This window comes from Leucoraja erinacea, chromosome 21 (assembly GCF_028641065.1).
Source record: "Leucoraja erinacea ecotype New England chromosome 21, Leri_hhj_1, whole genome shotgun sequence".
NCBI lineage: Eukaryota > Metazoa > Chordata > Chondrichthyes > Rajiformes > Rajidae > Leucoraja > Leucoraja erinaceus.
In genome coordinates, this window is record NC_073397.1 from 9,714,665 (window position 1) to 9,729,182 (window position 14,518).

Genomic DNA, 14,518 nt, shown 5'->3' on the forward strand with positions numbered 1-14,518 from the left:
AGATGCTGCCTGACTCGTTAAAGTGCCTGTCCCACTTTGGTGTCATTTGCGCATAATTTATGCGACATCATTTACACGTCACGACGCACACGTGACGCGCGCATGGTGCGAGGTGACGTAGGCAATGACGCGTGGTTGCGCGCGGCGCCCCGGAATTTTGGGATGTACAATGTCTTCGCACGGCATATGCATGACGTGTAAATGACGCCTAAGTGGGACAGGCCCTTAAGTTGTGCTCCACTTTGCTTCACTTTGTAGTCCTAGTACTATGCTCTGAACAGGTTTGACTTCCACGAGATGGCAGTAGAGTGCACACCATGCATTCAGATCCTCTGGCAAACCTGGGCTGTGACTGATCCATGTTAAAAGGGGTTTTGTGTGGAAAAATTCAGGACATAATTTACTCGCTGTGAAGCAGTAATGCAAAGAGATCATTGCTACAGGACATGAAAAAGGAAGAATGAAGACTTAAAGCAGGATGTTCAAATCTAACAGTATCGAGTATATCTCAAGCATTGCTAAGCAATAATTTAATGCAGGATATTTGTTCCACAAAGCTAAATATTTTATCTTCCTAATAGCTATGGGTATTGTATACTATTGCTTGATACACTTGGTATCTTTGCATTTCCTCAAAACAATGTCAATTGGACACCAAGGCTCAAAATGACTCCAAACCAAAGCACAATGTAGATTCCTTCCTTAAGAAGTCTCTCTGAAGTATGGATCATGCGTAATGCTACAAATAATTTCAACATAGGATGCAGGCTTAAGGTGAAGGGGAAAAGATTTAATAGGAATCTGAGGGGTAACCTTTTCACACAAAGGGTGGTGGGTGTATGAAACAAGTTGCCGGAGGAGGTAGTTGAGGCAGGGACTATCCCAATGAGTAAGAAACAGTTAGACAGGTACATGGGTATGACAGGTTTGGATGGATATTGGCCAAACATGGGCAGGTGGGACTAGCGTAGCAGGGACATGTTGGCCGGTGTGGGCAAGTTGAGCTGAAGGGCCTGCTTCCACGCTGTACAACTCTATGACTAACTGTTCTGTCAGCGCAAAGGAAGGGTGCAAAAGGCTTCCACGGTGCATTTTTATTGCTTAGTGGTCAATCCTCATCCATACCTATCATCGGTCAATCAGCCAATAGCTCAGGGTCCAAGAAATCACCAAATGCTGATAGTAAAATCAAAAATGAGCTGTGAGATACACTGATTAACTGATAAAAGGAACGGATAAAATGCTGATTCTCAACTTTATCCCAAGAGTCAGGATGCGATAAGCGTGTGTAATGATCATATGCACTGGGTTCTTTGATAACTTTTATTTCATACGCTGTGGTGGTCCTGTCTTGAGTTAACCGCAAGTTCACTGATTAAAAGAAGTAACATCCATATTTCTGAAGGCAGTGAAAGAACTGAAAAGAGCTGCATTGCTGCTGCCCTCTGCTGGACATATTTAGCAACCACAATCACGAGTATGTAGACACACGGAACTGCTGATGGCGGTTTACAAAAGAAGGCACAGAGTGCTGGAGTCGCTCAGCAGGTCAGGCAGCATCTCAAGAGAACATGGATAGGCACATTTCGGGTTGGGACCCTTCTTCAAACTGACTGAAGTGCCCCGACCAGAAACGTTGCCAATCCGTGTTGTCCTGAGATGCTGCCTAACCTGCTGAGCTATTCAGCACTCTGTGTCTTCTAAATTCAAAAGTATTCTCAGCGAGAGATCTCAATGCAGGCTTCCTGCTCATTTCACAGTGGTGCAAGATAAATTGTGGCCAAAACAAAATTGAACAAATAAGTATAGAAGAAAAGAATATCCCATTGTGAATGAGTTGCAGTTTTCTTTTAGTTTTCAACTGTATTAAGGTCATAAGGTCATAAGTGGTAGGAACAGTCACCTCTCATTCTTCAAAAGCGAGGGGATAAAACTATTGGCTGAACCTCATTTGTTTGCAAAATCCAATCTTGCAACTCAGGAATCAGCTTAGTGAACTTTTGCTGCATATCATGCAATGCAGGCATATCTTTCCTTAACTAAGGGATTGTAGAAAATACCCAAGTTTCACCCTCACCAAAGCCCCATAGTAATTCCAGTACAATTGCTTTACTATTAACTCCAATACCTTCTGTAATAAAGTAAAAACATTTACATCAGATACAAAAACTGGGATAAACTTAAAAAGCACATTTGAATTTTCAGCACAGAATTTGGGACCAGTGACCACATTTCGATTAGGTTTAAGATAGTTATGGATAGGGATGGAGAGGGTCCACATGTTAAAATGCTCAACTAGGATAAGGCCAACATTGAGGGGATGAGAGAAGGTCTGGCTCAGGTTGACTGGAGCAGGTTGTTAGAGGGGAAAGTAGGATGTTTTTAAAAGTGTACTGATGAAAGCTCAGAATGAGTACGTCCCCGTTATAGTGAAGGGCAAAGCAAGCAAATGTAAGGAAGCTTGGCTGACGACGGAAATTGAGTCATTTGTCAAAAACAAGAAGGATGCATGGGACAGGTATAGGCAGCTGGGATCAAGTGCATCAGTTTGGGGGAACTAAGGACTAAACTAAAAAAGGAAATCAGAAGGACAAAAAGGGGCCAGGGGATACTCTGGCAGGTAACATTAAGGACAATCCCAAATTATTTTATAAATACATAAGGGGGAAAAGGGTAACTAGAGAGAGAGAGAGTGGGACAACTCAGGGATAAAAGCGGTCACCTCTATGTGGAGCCACAGGAGAGGCAGCGCCTTTACCACCTCAGGCAAGTGAGGAAATTCAGAGTGTCTCCGAGGATCCTCCAGTGCTTCTACGCAGCGGCGGTGGAAAGCATCTTGTCCGGGAACATTACCATCTAGTTTGGGAATTGCTCTGCCAAGGACAAGAAGGCTCTGCAGAGAGTAGTGCGTTCGGCTGAACGCACTATAGGAACTTCACTCACCCCCCTGCAGGAACTATACAACAGGAGGTGCAACTCCAGAGCAAACAAAATCATGAGAGACCTCTTCCACCCTGCAAGGTGCTACAATTTGTTTGGTTGTTTTGTTGTTCGCGAGCATTGCCACTTTCATTTTCACTGCACGACCTTTGACTGAATAGATAGAGAGAGTACTCACCTATGGACCAAAGGGCAGAGCCACAGGAGATGGAGCTATACTAAATGAGTATTTCTCCTCTGTATTTCGAGGAGAAAGACAGTAGGACGGAGGGAATTGGAGAAGTCACTGGAAGTGGTTTGAGAGCAGTCAGGGTTACTGTTGAAGAAGTACTGAATGTACTGTCGTGTTTGAAGGTAGACAAATCTCCAGGGCCTGATCTGATATATCCGAGGACATTGTGGGAAATTAGAGAGGAAATTGCGGGAGCCCTGGTTGAAATTTACGAGTCGTCCTTCAATGCAGGAGAGGTGCCGGAAGACTGGAGGATGACAAATGTTGTTCCTCTTTTCAAGAAGGGCTGCAGGGAAAATGCTGGGAACTATAGGCTGGTGAGCTTAACATCTGTAGTTGGTAAATTACTGGAGAATAATCTGAGGGATAGGATATACAGGCATTTGGACGGGCAAAGGCTAGTCAGCATGGTTTAGTACGTAGAGGTCGTGTCTCACAAATCTGATGAATTTTTTGAAGACATGACCAAAAAGATTGAGGAAGGCAGAGTTGTAGATGTGGTGTACGTGGACTTCAGAAAAGTGTTCAACAAGGTTCTGCCTGGTAGGCTGGTCTGGAAGGTTAGATAGCATGGGACCCAACATGAGATAGCTGAATGGATAGCAAATTGGCTCCATGGAAGGGAGCAGAGGGTAATGGTGGGAGGTTGCTTCTCAGACTAGAGGCCTGTTACTCGTGGTGTGCCTCGGGGTTCGGTGCTGGGCCTGTTATTGTTTGGCATCTACATCAATGATTTGGATGAGAACATACAGGGCAAGATTAGCAAGTTTGCTGATGATACAAAAGTTAGTGGATTTGCAGATAGTGAAGATGGTTGTGAACGATTGCAGTAGGATCTGGATCGATTGGCCAGGTGGGTGGAGGAATGGTTGATGGAATTTAATAGATATGTGAGGTGTTACATTTTGGAACATCGAACATGGGCCTGGACCTACACAGTAAATGGTAGGCCTCTAGGTAGTGTTGTTGAGCAGAGGGATCTTGGAGTGCAGGTGCATGGTTCCTTGAAGGTCGAGTCGCAGGTAGATAAGGTGGTCAAACCTTTTGGCACTTTGGTCAGTCAGAGTATTGAGTAGAGAACTTGGGAGGTCATGTTGCAGATTTATAAGACGTTGGTGAGACCGCATTTAGAATATTGTGTTCAGTTCTGGGCACCATGTTATAGGAAAGATATTGGCGAGCTTGAAAGGGTTCAGAAAAGATTTACGAGGATGTTGCCAGGATTAGAGTGTGTGAGCTATAGGGAGAGGTTGAATAGGCTGGGTCTCTATTCCATGGAACGCAGGAGGATGAAGGGAGATCTTATAGAGGTAGACAAAAATCATGAGAGGAATAGATCAGGTCGATGCACAGAGTCTTTTGCCCAGAGTAGGGGAATCGAGAACCAGAGGTAAAGGGGAAAAGATTTAATAGGAATCCGAGGGGTAACTTTTTCACACAAAGGGTGGTGGGTGTATGGAACAAGCTGCCAGTTGAGGCTGGGACTATTCCATCGTTTAAGAAACAGTTAGACAGGTAAGTGGATAGGACTGGTTTGGAGGGATATGGACCAAGCGCAGGCAAGTGGGACTAGTGTGGCTCAGACATTGTTGGCCTGTGTGGTCGAGCTGGGCTGAAGGGAATGTTTCCACACTGTGTCATTCTATGACTATGAGATATGATGACACCCTGTGGTCAAAATATTTTACTGCACAGAAGTTTTAAACTATTTTACTTAAAACAGTACAAATACTGTAGATTACAAGAGACTACAGATGCTGGAATCTGGAGCAAAAAACTAACTGTTGCTTGAACTCAGCAGCATCTGTTTTGGCAAAGAGGTGGTTTACAATAGACAATAGGTGCAGGAATTGGCCATTCGGCCCTTCGAGTCAGCACCGCCATTCAATATGATTATGGCTGATCATGATCATCCCCATCTGTACCCCATTCCTGCCTTCTCCCCATATCCCCTGACTCGGCTATCTTTAAGAGCCCTATCTAGCTCTTGAACGTATCCAGAGAACTGGCCTCCACTGCCCTATGAGGCAGAGAATTCCACACTCACAACTCTGTGTGAAAAAGTGTTTCCTCATCTCTGTTCTAAACGGCTTACCCCTTATGCTTAAACTGTGGCACCTGGTTCTGGACTCCCCCAACATCTGGAACATGTTTCCTGCCTCTAGCATGTCCAAACCCTTTGTAATCTTATGTTTCAATAAGATGCCCTCTCATCCTTCAAAATTCCAGAGTATACAAGCCCAGTCGCTCCATTCTCTCAGCATTCGACAGTCCCGCCATCCTGGGAATTAACCTTGTAAACCTACGCTGCAATCCCTCAATAGCAAGAATGTCCTTCCTCAAATTAGGGGTTCAAAACTGCACACAATACTCCAGTTGTGGTCTCACTAGGGCCCTGTACAACTGCACAAGGACCTCTTTGCTCCTATACTCACGTTTCACATTGAGACCCTGCACCAGATTTATTTTCGACACAAAATATTATTGAGCGCATTTCATTCGGATAAGTTGTCATAACAGAAGGCTATACTGACACCCGGAAACGTTTCAGTTTATTTTATTTGTAAAAGATGCAGATCCTGAAGATCTGCCACATATTTCAGTTTGTGATTGATGAACCTTTTTGTCCGCCACATTTAAACTCAACACCCAAATCATTTCCCAATACAATTCAAATAAAAAATTTAGGATCGTCAAACCAGAATTGACATTTGGTTAAAAAATCTGATAAAATAAAAATAAAATATCTGGTATTTTATTCAGATAATATATGTTTTAAAATCTAGAGATTAAAACTTGATTCTTGTATATTCTCTTGACTGCTCCTCCTCCTCCCCTTCTGCTTCTTGAGTGTTTTATCACTTTTCTCAATTCCTAAAGCCAAGGATTGCTAATGATACATTTTAAGTGCACCAGTAAACCCAGCAGCTTATCCATCAAACAACATCTCAGGGATTTTAAAGCAGGTAACTGCCTTCCATCTCCAGCTCAGGCAGTACCTGTAATTTCCTTATACGTTTGATCATGGATAAAAACGTACAAGATAGCAGCAGAAGTAGGTACTTGGCCCTTGGAGATCACTTTATCCATGCAACACATGATCAGTATAGCCCAATAAGGTCACCCTTAAGCCTCCTACTCTCTAAAGAAAAAAAGTCCCAGTCCATCCAACCTTTCCCTATACCTTAAGCCTGCACGACCAGGTAACATATCATAAGGTCATAAGGAATAGGAGTAAGGTCATAAGGAATTAGGCCATTCGGCCCATCAAGTCTACACCGCCATTCAACCATGACTGATCTCTCCCTCCTAACCCCATTCTCCTGTCCTCCCCATAACCCCTGACTCCTGAGATATTGGTGAATCTCTTCTATATCCTTTCCAATTTAATGGCATCCTTCCTATACCTAGGTGACCAGGGCTGCACACAGTTACTCCAATTGTGGTCTCTCCAACAACTTGAACAGCTGCATCATGATGTGCCAACTTTTGTGCTCAATACCCTTCCCAATGGAGGCAAGCGTTTCTTTACCATACGTCCACCTGACTAACATTTTGCGAGCGAGAAATTTGTATCAGAAACGATTATGTTTAACTTAAAAGGTAAATACAATTGAATGAGAATCAAATTGGCTAACATGGACTGGGCAGATAGATTAGCAGAAAAACCACCAGGCAAGCAGTGGCAGACATTAACGAGGCAATTCATGATCCTCAGAGAACATATCCTAATAAAAACGAACTGTTCTAAGCGAGGAACCAACACAATTCTCAGGGAGGAACCAACAAAGTTAAATTAAGCTTAACATAAGTTAAGTATCTGAAGTTAAATCTGAAGAAGGGTCCTGATCTCAAATTTCACCTACATCCTCCAGAGATGCTCCCTGACCTGTTGAGTTACTTCAGCAATTTGCTTCTCAAAATTAAGTATCAATCTGCCCCTCTCTCTCTCCTTTCCTCTTTCTCTATCTCTCCATTCTTTAAAACACACGTTACCCTCCAATCCATTGGAACAATTTTGGTGTTTATGCTATCAGACCATTCACCATCTCCAAAGCCACCACTTTCCAAACTTTGGATTGAACATAATCGGGTGCGTGGGTTTTAATAGCTTTCAAACCCACTCATTTCTGGAGTCATTTTCTTTTTGTGAGTACTTATTCCTTTCAATTTGTTGTACTCACGTGACCCACAGCTCTCTGGTAAATCAGGCAGATATTTGGTATCTTCTTCCAAAAAGGGAGCCTCAAAGTAGTTATTTAAATCCTCTGCCTCTGTCTTATTTCCTATTATAAATTCTCTTGTTTTCATCGGAACTCACGTTTTCTTTCAAGCAAAATACAAACTGCTGGATTGACTCAGTTGGCCAGGCAGCATCCAATGCTGACCAGCTAGCTTTCGATGCTGCTTGACCAAAAGAGTTCTTCCAGCAGTTATACTGTTCAAATTCCCAGCATCTGCAGTCTCTAGTGTCTCTACGTTTGCCCTTCCTACTTTTCTTCTCTTTATAAACATAGATCGGCACTGACAGTCTGTTTTTTTTTAATGTTTCTTCCCACTCTACACTCATGTCCTATTTTGCCTTTCTTTTCAAATCAATCTTGTGGTCCTCCTCCGCTGAGTTATAAAATATGCCTAATCCTCCGCCTCACGGCAGTATCCGGCAGATCTACATGCTTCTTTCTTTAATCTAATATTATCTTTAACTTCTTGTCAGCTATGGATGAATCATTCTTTCTGTTGGGATATTGTGTGTGAAAGGATATTTTGGCTCCTCAGGGCTAATAGATTTCTGGCATTGGAAGTAATCCAGTTGACGTTCACAAACAAGCACTGGCAACAAGGCAGGTGGGACTAGAAATCCTGCCTGGTTTTCATTCCCCTTGCACAGGAGTGATAAAGATAACTGTAATGCTTGAACTGTCCCTGGTCAAATAAGCTGGTAAAAACAAGCAATGCTTTTGTTGTTCAAGAAGGAACTGCAGATGCTGGAAAATCGAAGGTACATAAAAATGCTGGAGAAACTCAGCGGGTGCAACAGCATCTATGGAGCGAAGGAAATAGGTGACGTTTCGGGCCGAAACCCTTTTGTTGTTATAGTTGTCTATTTAATATTCTACTTAATATGTGAACATTGGGATGGAGAGAGCAAATGTGTCTTTGACATTTCGGAAGAATGAAGGAGGCTGCAGGAAATGGTGGATGTTTCCGAGTCCATCATGGGTATTGACCTCGTCACCGTCGAATGGATCTACAGGAAGTGTTGGACCATGAACGCAATATCATCAAGGACCTACACACTCTGGGCAAGTTCTCATCTCACTGCTACCATCAGGAAGAAAGTGTGGTAGTCCACTAACTGTTACCTCTAGCTTCAAGAACAGCTCCCTCTCATTAACCATGAGTGTCCTGAACCTCCCTGCGCAATTCTAACCACACCCCCTACCTCAGCACCAACCGCTACGGAACTTGTGCCATTGTTATAGCTCTTCATACTTTGATTTTGCACAAGCCTAGTCTATTTTATTTAGAATAACTGGGCGGCACGGTGGCATAGCGGCAGCACTATTGCCTTACAGTGCCAGAGACCCAGGTTCGATCCTGACTATGGGCGCTGTCTGTACGGAGTTTGTATATTCTCCTTGTGACCTGCGTAGATTTTCTCCGAGATCTTCAGTTTTCTCCCACACTCTAAAGATGTACAGGTTTGTAGGTCAATTGGCTTTGTATAAAAAGTAAAACCTGTCCCTAGTGTGTGTAGGGTAATATTAGTCATCAGGGATTGCTGGCTTGCACGGACCTGGAGGGCCGAAGGGCCATGTTTCCATGCCATATCTACAAAAAAACTAAACTACTAATTTATTGTATATTTAGTTTTGTTGTTGTTGCTGCATCTAATGCCTGCAAAGCTGCAGCAAGTAAGAATTTGATTGTTATGGTTGCCATCTGGTCCTTATGACAAATAAACACTCTTGAATATTGAGTTAATGCAGTGACCTCTATAGTTTGTAGCCCTATCTTCAATTAAATGGTTTTCAGCACCACAATATCACATACTTATTCAAGGACCTTTACCAATGTGAAAAGGCAATCTGTTTCCATTGCCCTTTGAGGTGCACAGTTCCAGATCCCATATCATAATTTGGCTGAAAATGTTTTCCCTTAACTCTTGTCAAAATAGCTTACATTATGGATGGACCGTGATTATGGAGATCTCCTCAAAGTTAATTAGATCCTAATCATTCATTCTGCCCAGGCTGCATATAATGTTAAGCACCGATTGAAATTCCCTTTACCTTCCACTGCTCCAAAATCACAGTTTGGTCAATTGTCCTCTCATCCTGGCAACAAGCTCATTAGTCTCTCAACTGCTACTGCATACTTCCTGCATGCAGTAACATGAAGGATGTACGGATTGATGAATGCATGTACCACTAATGTCATGATCTCATTTGCTCAGTGAACTCTCTCTCTGACTTCCATGTCCAAAAACATGTAGGATGTTTCTGTGCTGTACTGTTCTACATTCCATATTCCATCACCAGGCAGATTATTAATAACGTTGCAATTAATATTTTCCTTCAAAGGTTCAGGGTTTATTGGCTGTTTTAACACTTAGCGATATGGCTTCAAAGTGCATTAAAATTACAATCCATTTGAATCAAGCCAAATGGTGCAAAATGAATTTCAGGGAGTGGCTCTAATTACTTAACCACGAGGGCCCGAGCCCCATTTATCAGCATCCTGATATGGCCTCAGGAGACAATGTAGTTGTGTTTGTGTAGGTGGGAACCAAGGTGTGGCTTGATAATAGATCCTGTGCTTCTGGTCTCCGCCTTAGGGAATGGTGATATAAGCTCATCTCGCGTGACATTGCAGTGCACATCACATTGTGTTTTTGTTTGTGCGTTTCTGAGATGCATGTGCGGGAAGTTCAGACTTGTAAGATTTCATTATCATAAACAATGATACCAAGCCCTTCTGCATTTCCAGTCTTGCTGTTTAGTTTGGTATTTTAGTTTAGGTTAGAGATACAGCGTGGAAAAAGGCCCACCGTGTCTGCGCTGACCAGCGATCCCCGTACACTTACGCAATCCTGCACACTAGGGACTATTTACAAGAAGCCAAATTAACCTACAAATCTGTATGCCTTTGGAGTGTGGGAGTAAACTGGAGCCCCCGGGGGCAACCTGCGTGGTCAGGGGGCGAAAGAAACAAACTCCGTACAAACAGCACCTGTAGTCATGATCGAACCTGGGCTCTGGTTCTGCAAGGCACCAACTCTACTGCAGCGCAACCATGCCGCCCTAAATTATATTTAGGCCAGCTGGAATGATATAAAATTCCTGGACATGTCACAATCTTAGCAAAGTGAACAAGGCATTAATTCTCTCAGAGTATTTCTTTGCACTTTAGAACCATTCTACATTGAAACAAAAAAATCGATTGCATGGTGATCATAAAAATCTTAATTATTAATATCTCTGTAACACATTAAAGAACAAATTTGTGTTACTTTATATGCAGCAGCATTATTGCACAATGCTTGAGACAACATTAGAAAGGTTCAGTGAGTAAAACACTGAGAAAACATATTGTCAGTTTATTTATTTTCTTTCAGTTATCGAGGTCTTTAAACTTGCATCTTATATTTTATTATTCCTGAAAACAAATTTTAAAAATATTCATTTTGCCTATCACCTGATTGTCAATTCAAGTTTAGTTTAGTTTGGATTAGAGGTATAGCATGGAAACAGGCCCTTCAGCCCACCGAATCCATGCTGACCATCGTTCACCCATTCAGATTAGTTCTATGTTATCCCATGTTTGCATCGTACACACAAGGGGCACTTTACAGAGGCCAATTAACCTGCAAACCCGCACATCTTTAGGATGTGGGGAGAATCCGGTGCACCCATAGAAAACCCATGTGGACACAGGGAGAACATGCAAACTCCAAACAGGCAGCACCCAAGGTCAGGATTGAGTCTGGGTCTGTGACACTGTGAGGCAGCAGCTGTACCATTGCGCCACTGTGTTGCCTTAATCATCTGGAGAAAGGCGATAATAATTGCAGATGTGTCTGTAGGGAGAATATTATAATGTAATAAAATGAAGTTTATTCTCATTACCACAATGTCTCTGCACTGGTGTGGCCTGTAAACCCACGCTGGAGCGCAGTGCTCACCAGTGGATGCGATGTGGACCATCTACTCCAGAGAAATGAGAAGGCATGTTTTCTTGCAGGGTATATCTTACTGGATTTATTTACGAAAATACTTCAATCAGTCTGGGGTGAGAATATAATATAAATTATTGATGTGACAAAAATAATCAGTAAAGATTTTTTAGGCGACTGCCGGCGACTCTCATAGTCATAGCAGGTCGACGAAAAACCGGAGACTGGACCTCCCCCCCCCCCACGACAATGTCTACGACAAGCTACAACAACCTACCACCTAGTCGACGTCAAGCTACGGCAAGCTACCGACAACCGGCGACCCATTAATACGTCCACCTACGACAACCTACGACCACACAGGCGTCAACCGAAGTCAACCTATGTCCACCCGCGACCAGCTCCGACAAGCTGCAACCAATGTTCCCTCTAATGTTTAGTAGTTCGTGTGCGCAGAAATCTTGCATTGTGCATTTTTTATGTTGTTACAAATGTGTGTGCGCACTGAATTCTTGTGCAAATACGTGACCTCATGGGCTTTTGGTTTAGCAGTTTTTACTATTTCGTTAAGCCATTCAACTTTACACCAACTTGCAGTTCTTTTGCGCTTCACAGCTTTTGCATCCTTTGAATTTGACATGGGTGAATCAAAATTTATTTAAATAAAAACTCAATAAGCCAGCTACAGAATTTGAAATGGATCTCTGTAAACTGTACAATAAAGTCAATATGATTATGAGATTTTTACAAATAAGTATAAATTATATAGTGTATAATACTATAATTATTGATGACTACATTTTAGGTAACATTGTAGTGTCTAAGATACAGACTCTTGAATACTTTTGTTTCTACCTCTCCCCCTCCCCCTCTCTCCTCTTCCCTCTCTCCCCTCCACCTCTCCCCCCTCTCTCCTCCTCCCTCTCCCTCCACATCCGGCCCGCGAACGGGCCCAATTAATGTTTTCCCTGTCGATGCCAGAGCGATCTGCAGTTGTTCCCGGTTCCGGATTGGGCTGCGGATTTTGAAATTCGGAAAAAAGTCATAGTCGTAGCTGGTCGCCTAAAAAACGGCCACAATCTACGACAGCACCTACGTCTGGAGAAGTCAAGCTATGCTCATTGGTGTCAAACCCACTGTTGCCAAAAATGTTTCAACATGTTGAAAATTTAGCGGTGACCGCAAAGATACTACGGCTTTTTGCTCGACTGAGGAGATTACTCCCGGTGACCACCGGCAAACATGTGGCGACAAACTTGTCACCTGTAGTTGCCTAAAAAATCACCTGTGGGACTGGCCCATAACTCATGAGGGAGTTGTATCAAATCCCTTTTACATGTCCATACAAATAACATGCTTAAACATTATTATCCATCATCTTTCAGCCTTCGTTATATTCACATTTGCTTAATATTTATCAATAAAGTTAATAAGAAAAACAAAATTCTGACCTAGATTCTTGACTTTCAAAGTGAATTAATTATGATAAACATTTATAATTATTCTATGTAAACCTCCTTTTGTACTTTAACTGAGGCACTGACCACACAAATAATTACATGGGGGAGTTGTATCAAATACAATTGCCACAAATTATGTGGGAAGGGAATGCGGATGCTGGTTTACACTGAAGATAGACACAAATGCTGGAGTAACTCAGTGGGTCTGGCAGCATCTCTGGGAAAATGAATAGGTGACATTTCGGGTTGAGCTCCTTCTTCAGGCTGAGAATCAGGTGAGAGGAACACTAGAGGTATGAAAAGGTTCAGAACAAGTCAGAGCTGGCACGGATTGACCAAAGAAAGGTGGAGCCCACAATGACCCATTTGTTGCTGTGGAAAAAATGATAACAAAGGGATATATGTATGGACAAATTACTTGTGTGGAATTGCACTTAGCTTCTTTATACTAATATCATGGGCAAATGATAATGTGTCCTGTACCTGGAAGTTGTCGAGGGTAACCGAAGATTGGGATAGAGACGAGGAAAGCTGCTGCTCCGGCTCCAAGGAATCCGACCCACCATGCCCCCACCCACAGGGGATTCTCCGGAGTAAGATTAACCCTGTAGTAACCAAAGTCGGCTGTTAGTTTTATTCCATTCACAACATTCTTCAAATGCAAAGTAACTTTTCTATAACAAAATAAATAATGTATGAAAAATTGTAATTTCTCTAAAACCCATAATCTTCAAAATATATGAAGAGATTTCAAATATCTCAGGCAGGCAAAAAAAAGAAAAAATGACTCATCTACAAAGCACCTTTAATTCCCTGTCTCGATTACCCCATTGGCTTTACAGACAAGTAAGAATAGTTTGCAGACATTGAACTGAACACAAGTTTCCACAGCAGCAACATAGCAATGAGCAGTTTATTTAAAGATGTGGTTTTGGGTGAAGAACAAATAGTGGCCAGGATACTGCAAATTACATCCCTGCGGTTCCTCAGTTCAGAGCCACAGCATTGCATGTATTCAGCTGGAGATCAGGAAGCTCTTGGTGTAAAGTCTCAACTGACTATCCTCATCTCTAGGCCTTGCAGCGCCCAACAGTCCCGCAGTGAAGTGTAAACATGTTTTTGTGGGGAAATCCTGAGAACTGGACTTGACCACACAACCTGAGGATGTGACCATAGTTCACATAGATGAATGTATAAAAGCATTTTCACTAACAACTAGATGATAAGCAACATGTAAATGAATATGCAGAGATAAGACACATTGTTGCCAATGAAGAAGATGTCATAATACAGCTGGTTTAAGTGAATTGAAATATAAACGCAATTATAAAATTAGATTTAGCAATGGCAAGAAACAATGTTGTCCACAAATCACTCAATTTCACCATTCTTTCCATGATTTAACCACATCATTTATAACCATAGGATTTACGAGCAGGAGTAGGCTGTTCAGGCTTGCTTTGGCATTTATTAAGATTATGTTTGATCTAATTATGTTCTGTGTCTTTTTTCTTTTTTCTCTTTTTTGTTTTGTATGGATATATTGACATTTGATCTGTTCATTTAATTTAATCAATCTCTGTAAAGCACTTTGGTTCAAATACTGGTTTTGTTGAAAAGTGCTATATAAATAAAGATTATTATTATTATTATTATTATTGTAACCCCCACCCTTTCCACCCATCCCTGTAACATTTCAATCACTTG

At 42.1% G+C, this 14,518-nt stretch overlaps 1 protein-coding gene across 2 annotated transcripts in view; it reads right to left on the bottom strand.

Moving 5' to 3' along the window:
• The window catches only part of slco4a1 (solute carrier organic anion transporter family, member 4A1), a 159,937-nt gene that overhangs the window by 20,525 nt on the left and 124,894 nt on the right, over window positions 1-14,518 (bottom strand). For both annotated transcript variants that reach the window (XM_055652092.1, XM_055652091.1), the window contains exon 6: window positions 13,295-13,416. In XM_055652092.1, coding sequence (XP_055508067.1) covers window positions 13,295-13,416 — 122 coding nt within the window. The remainder of the gene's footprint in view (window positions 1-13,294; window positions 13,417-14,518) is intronic.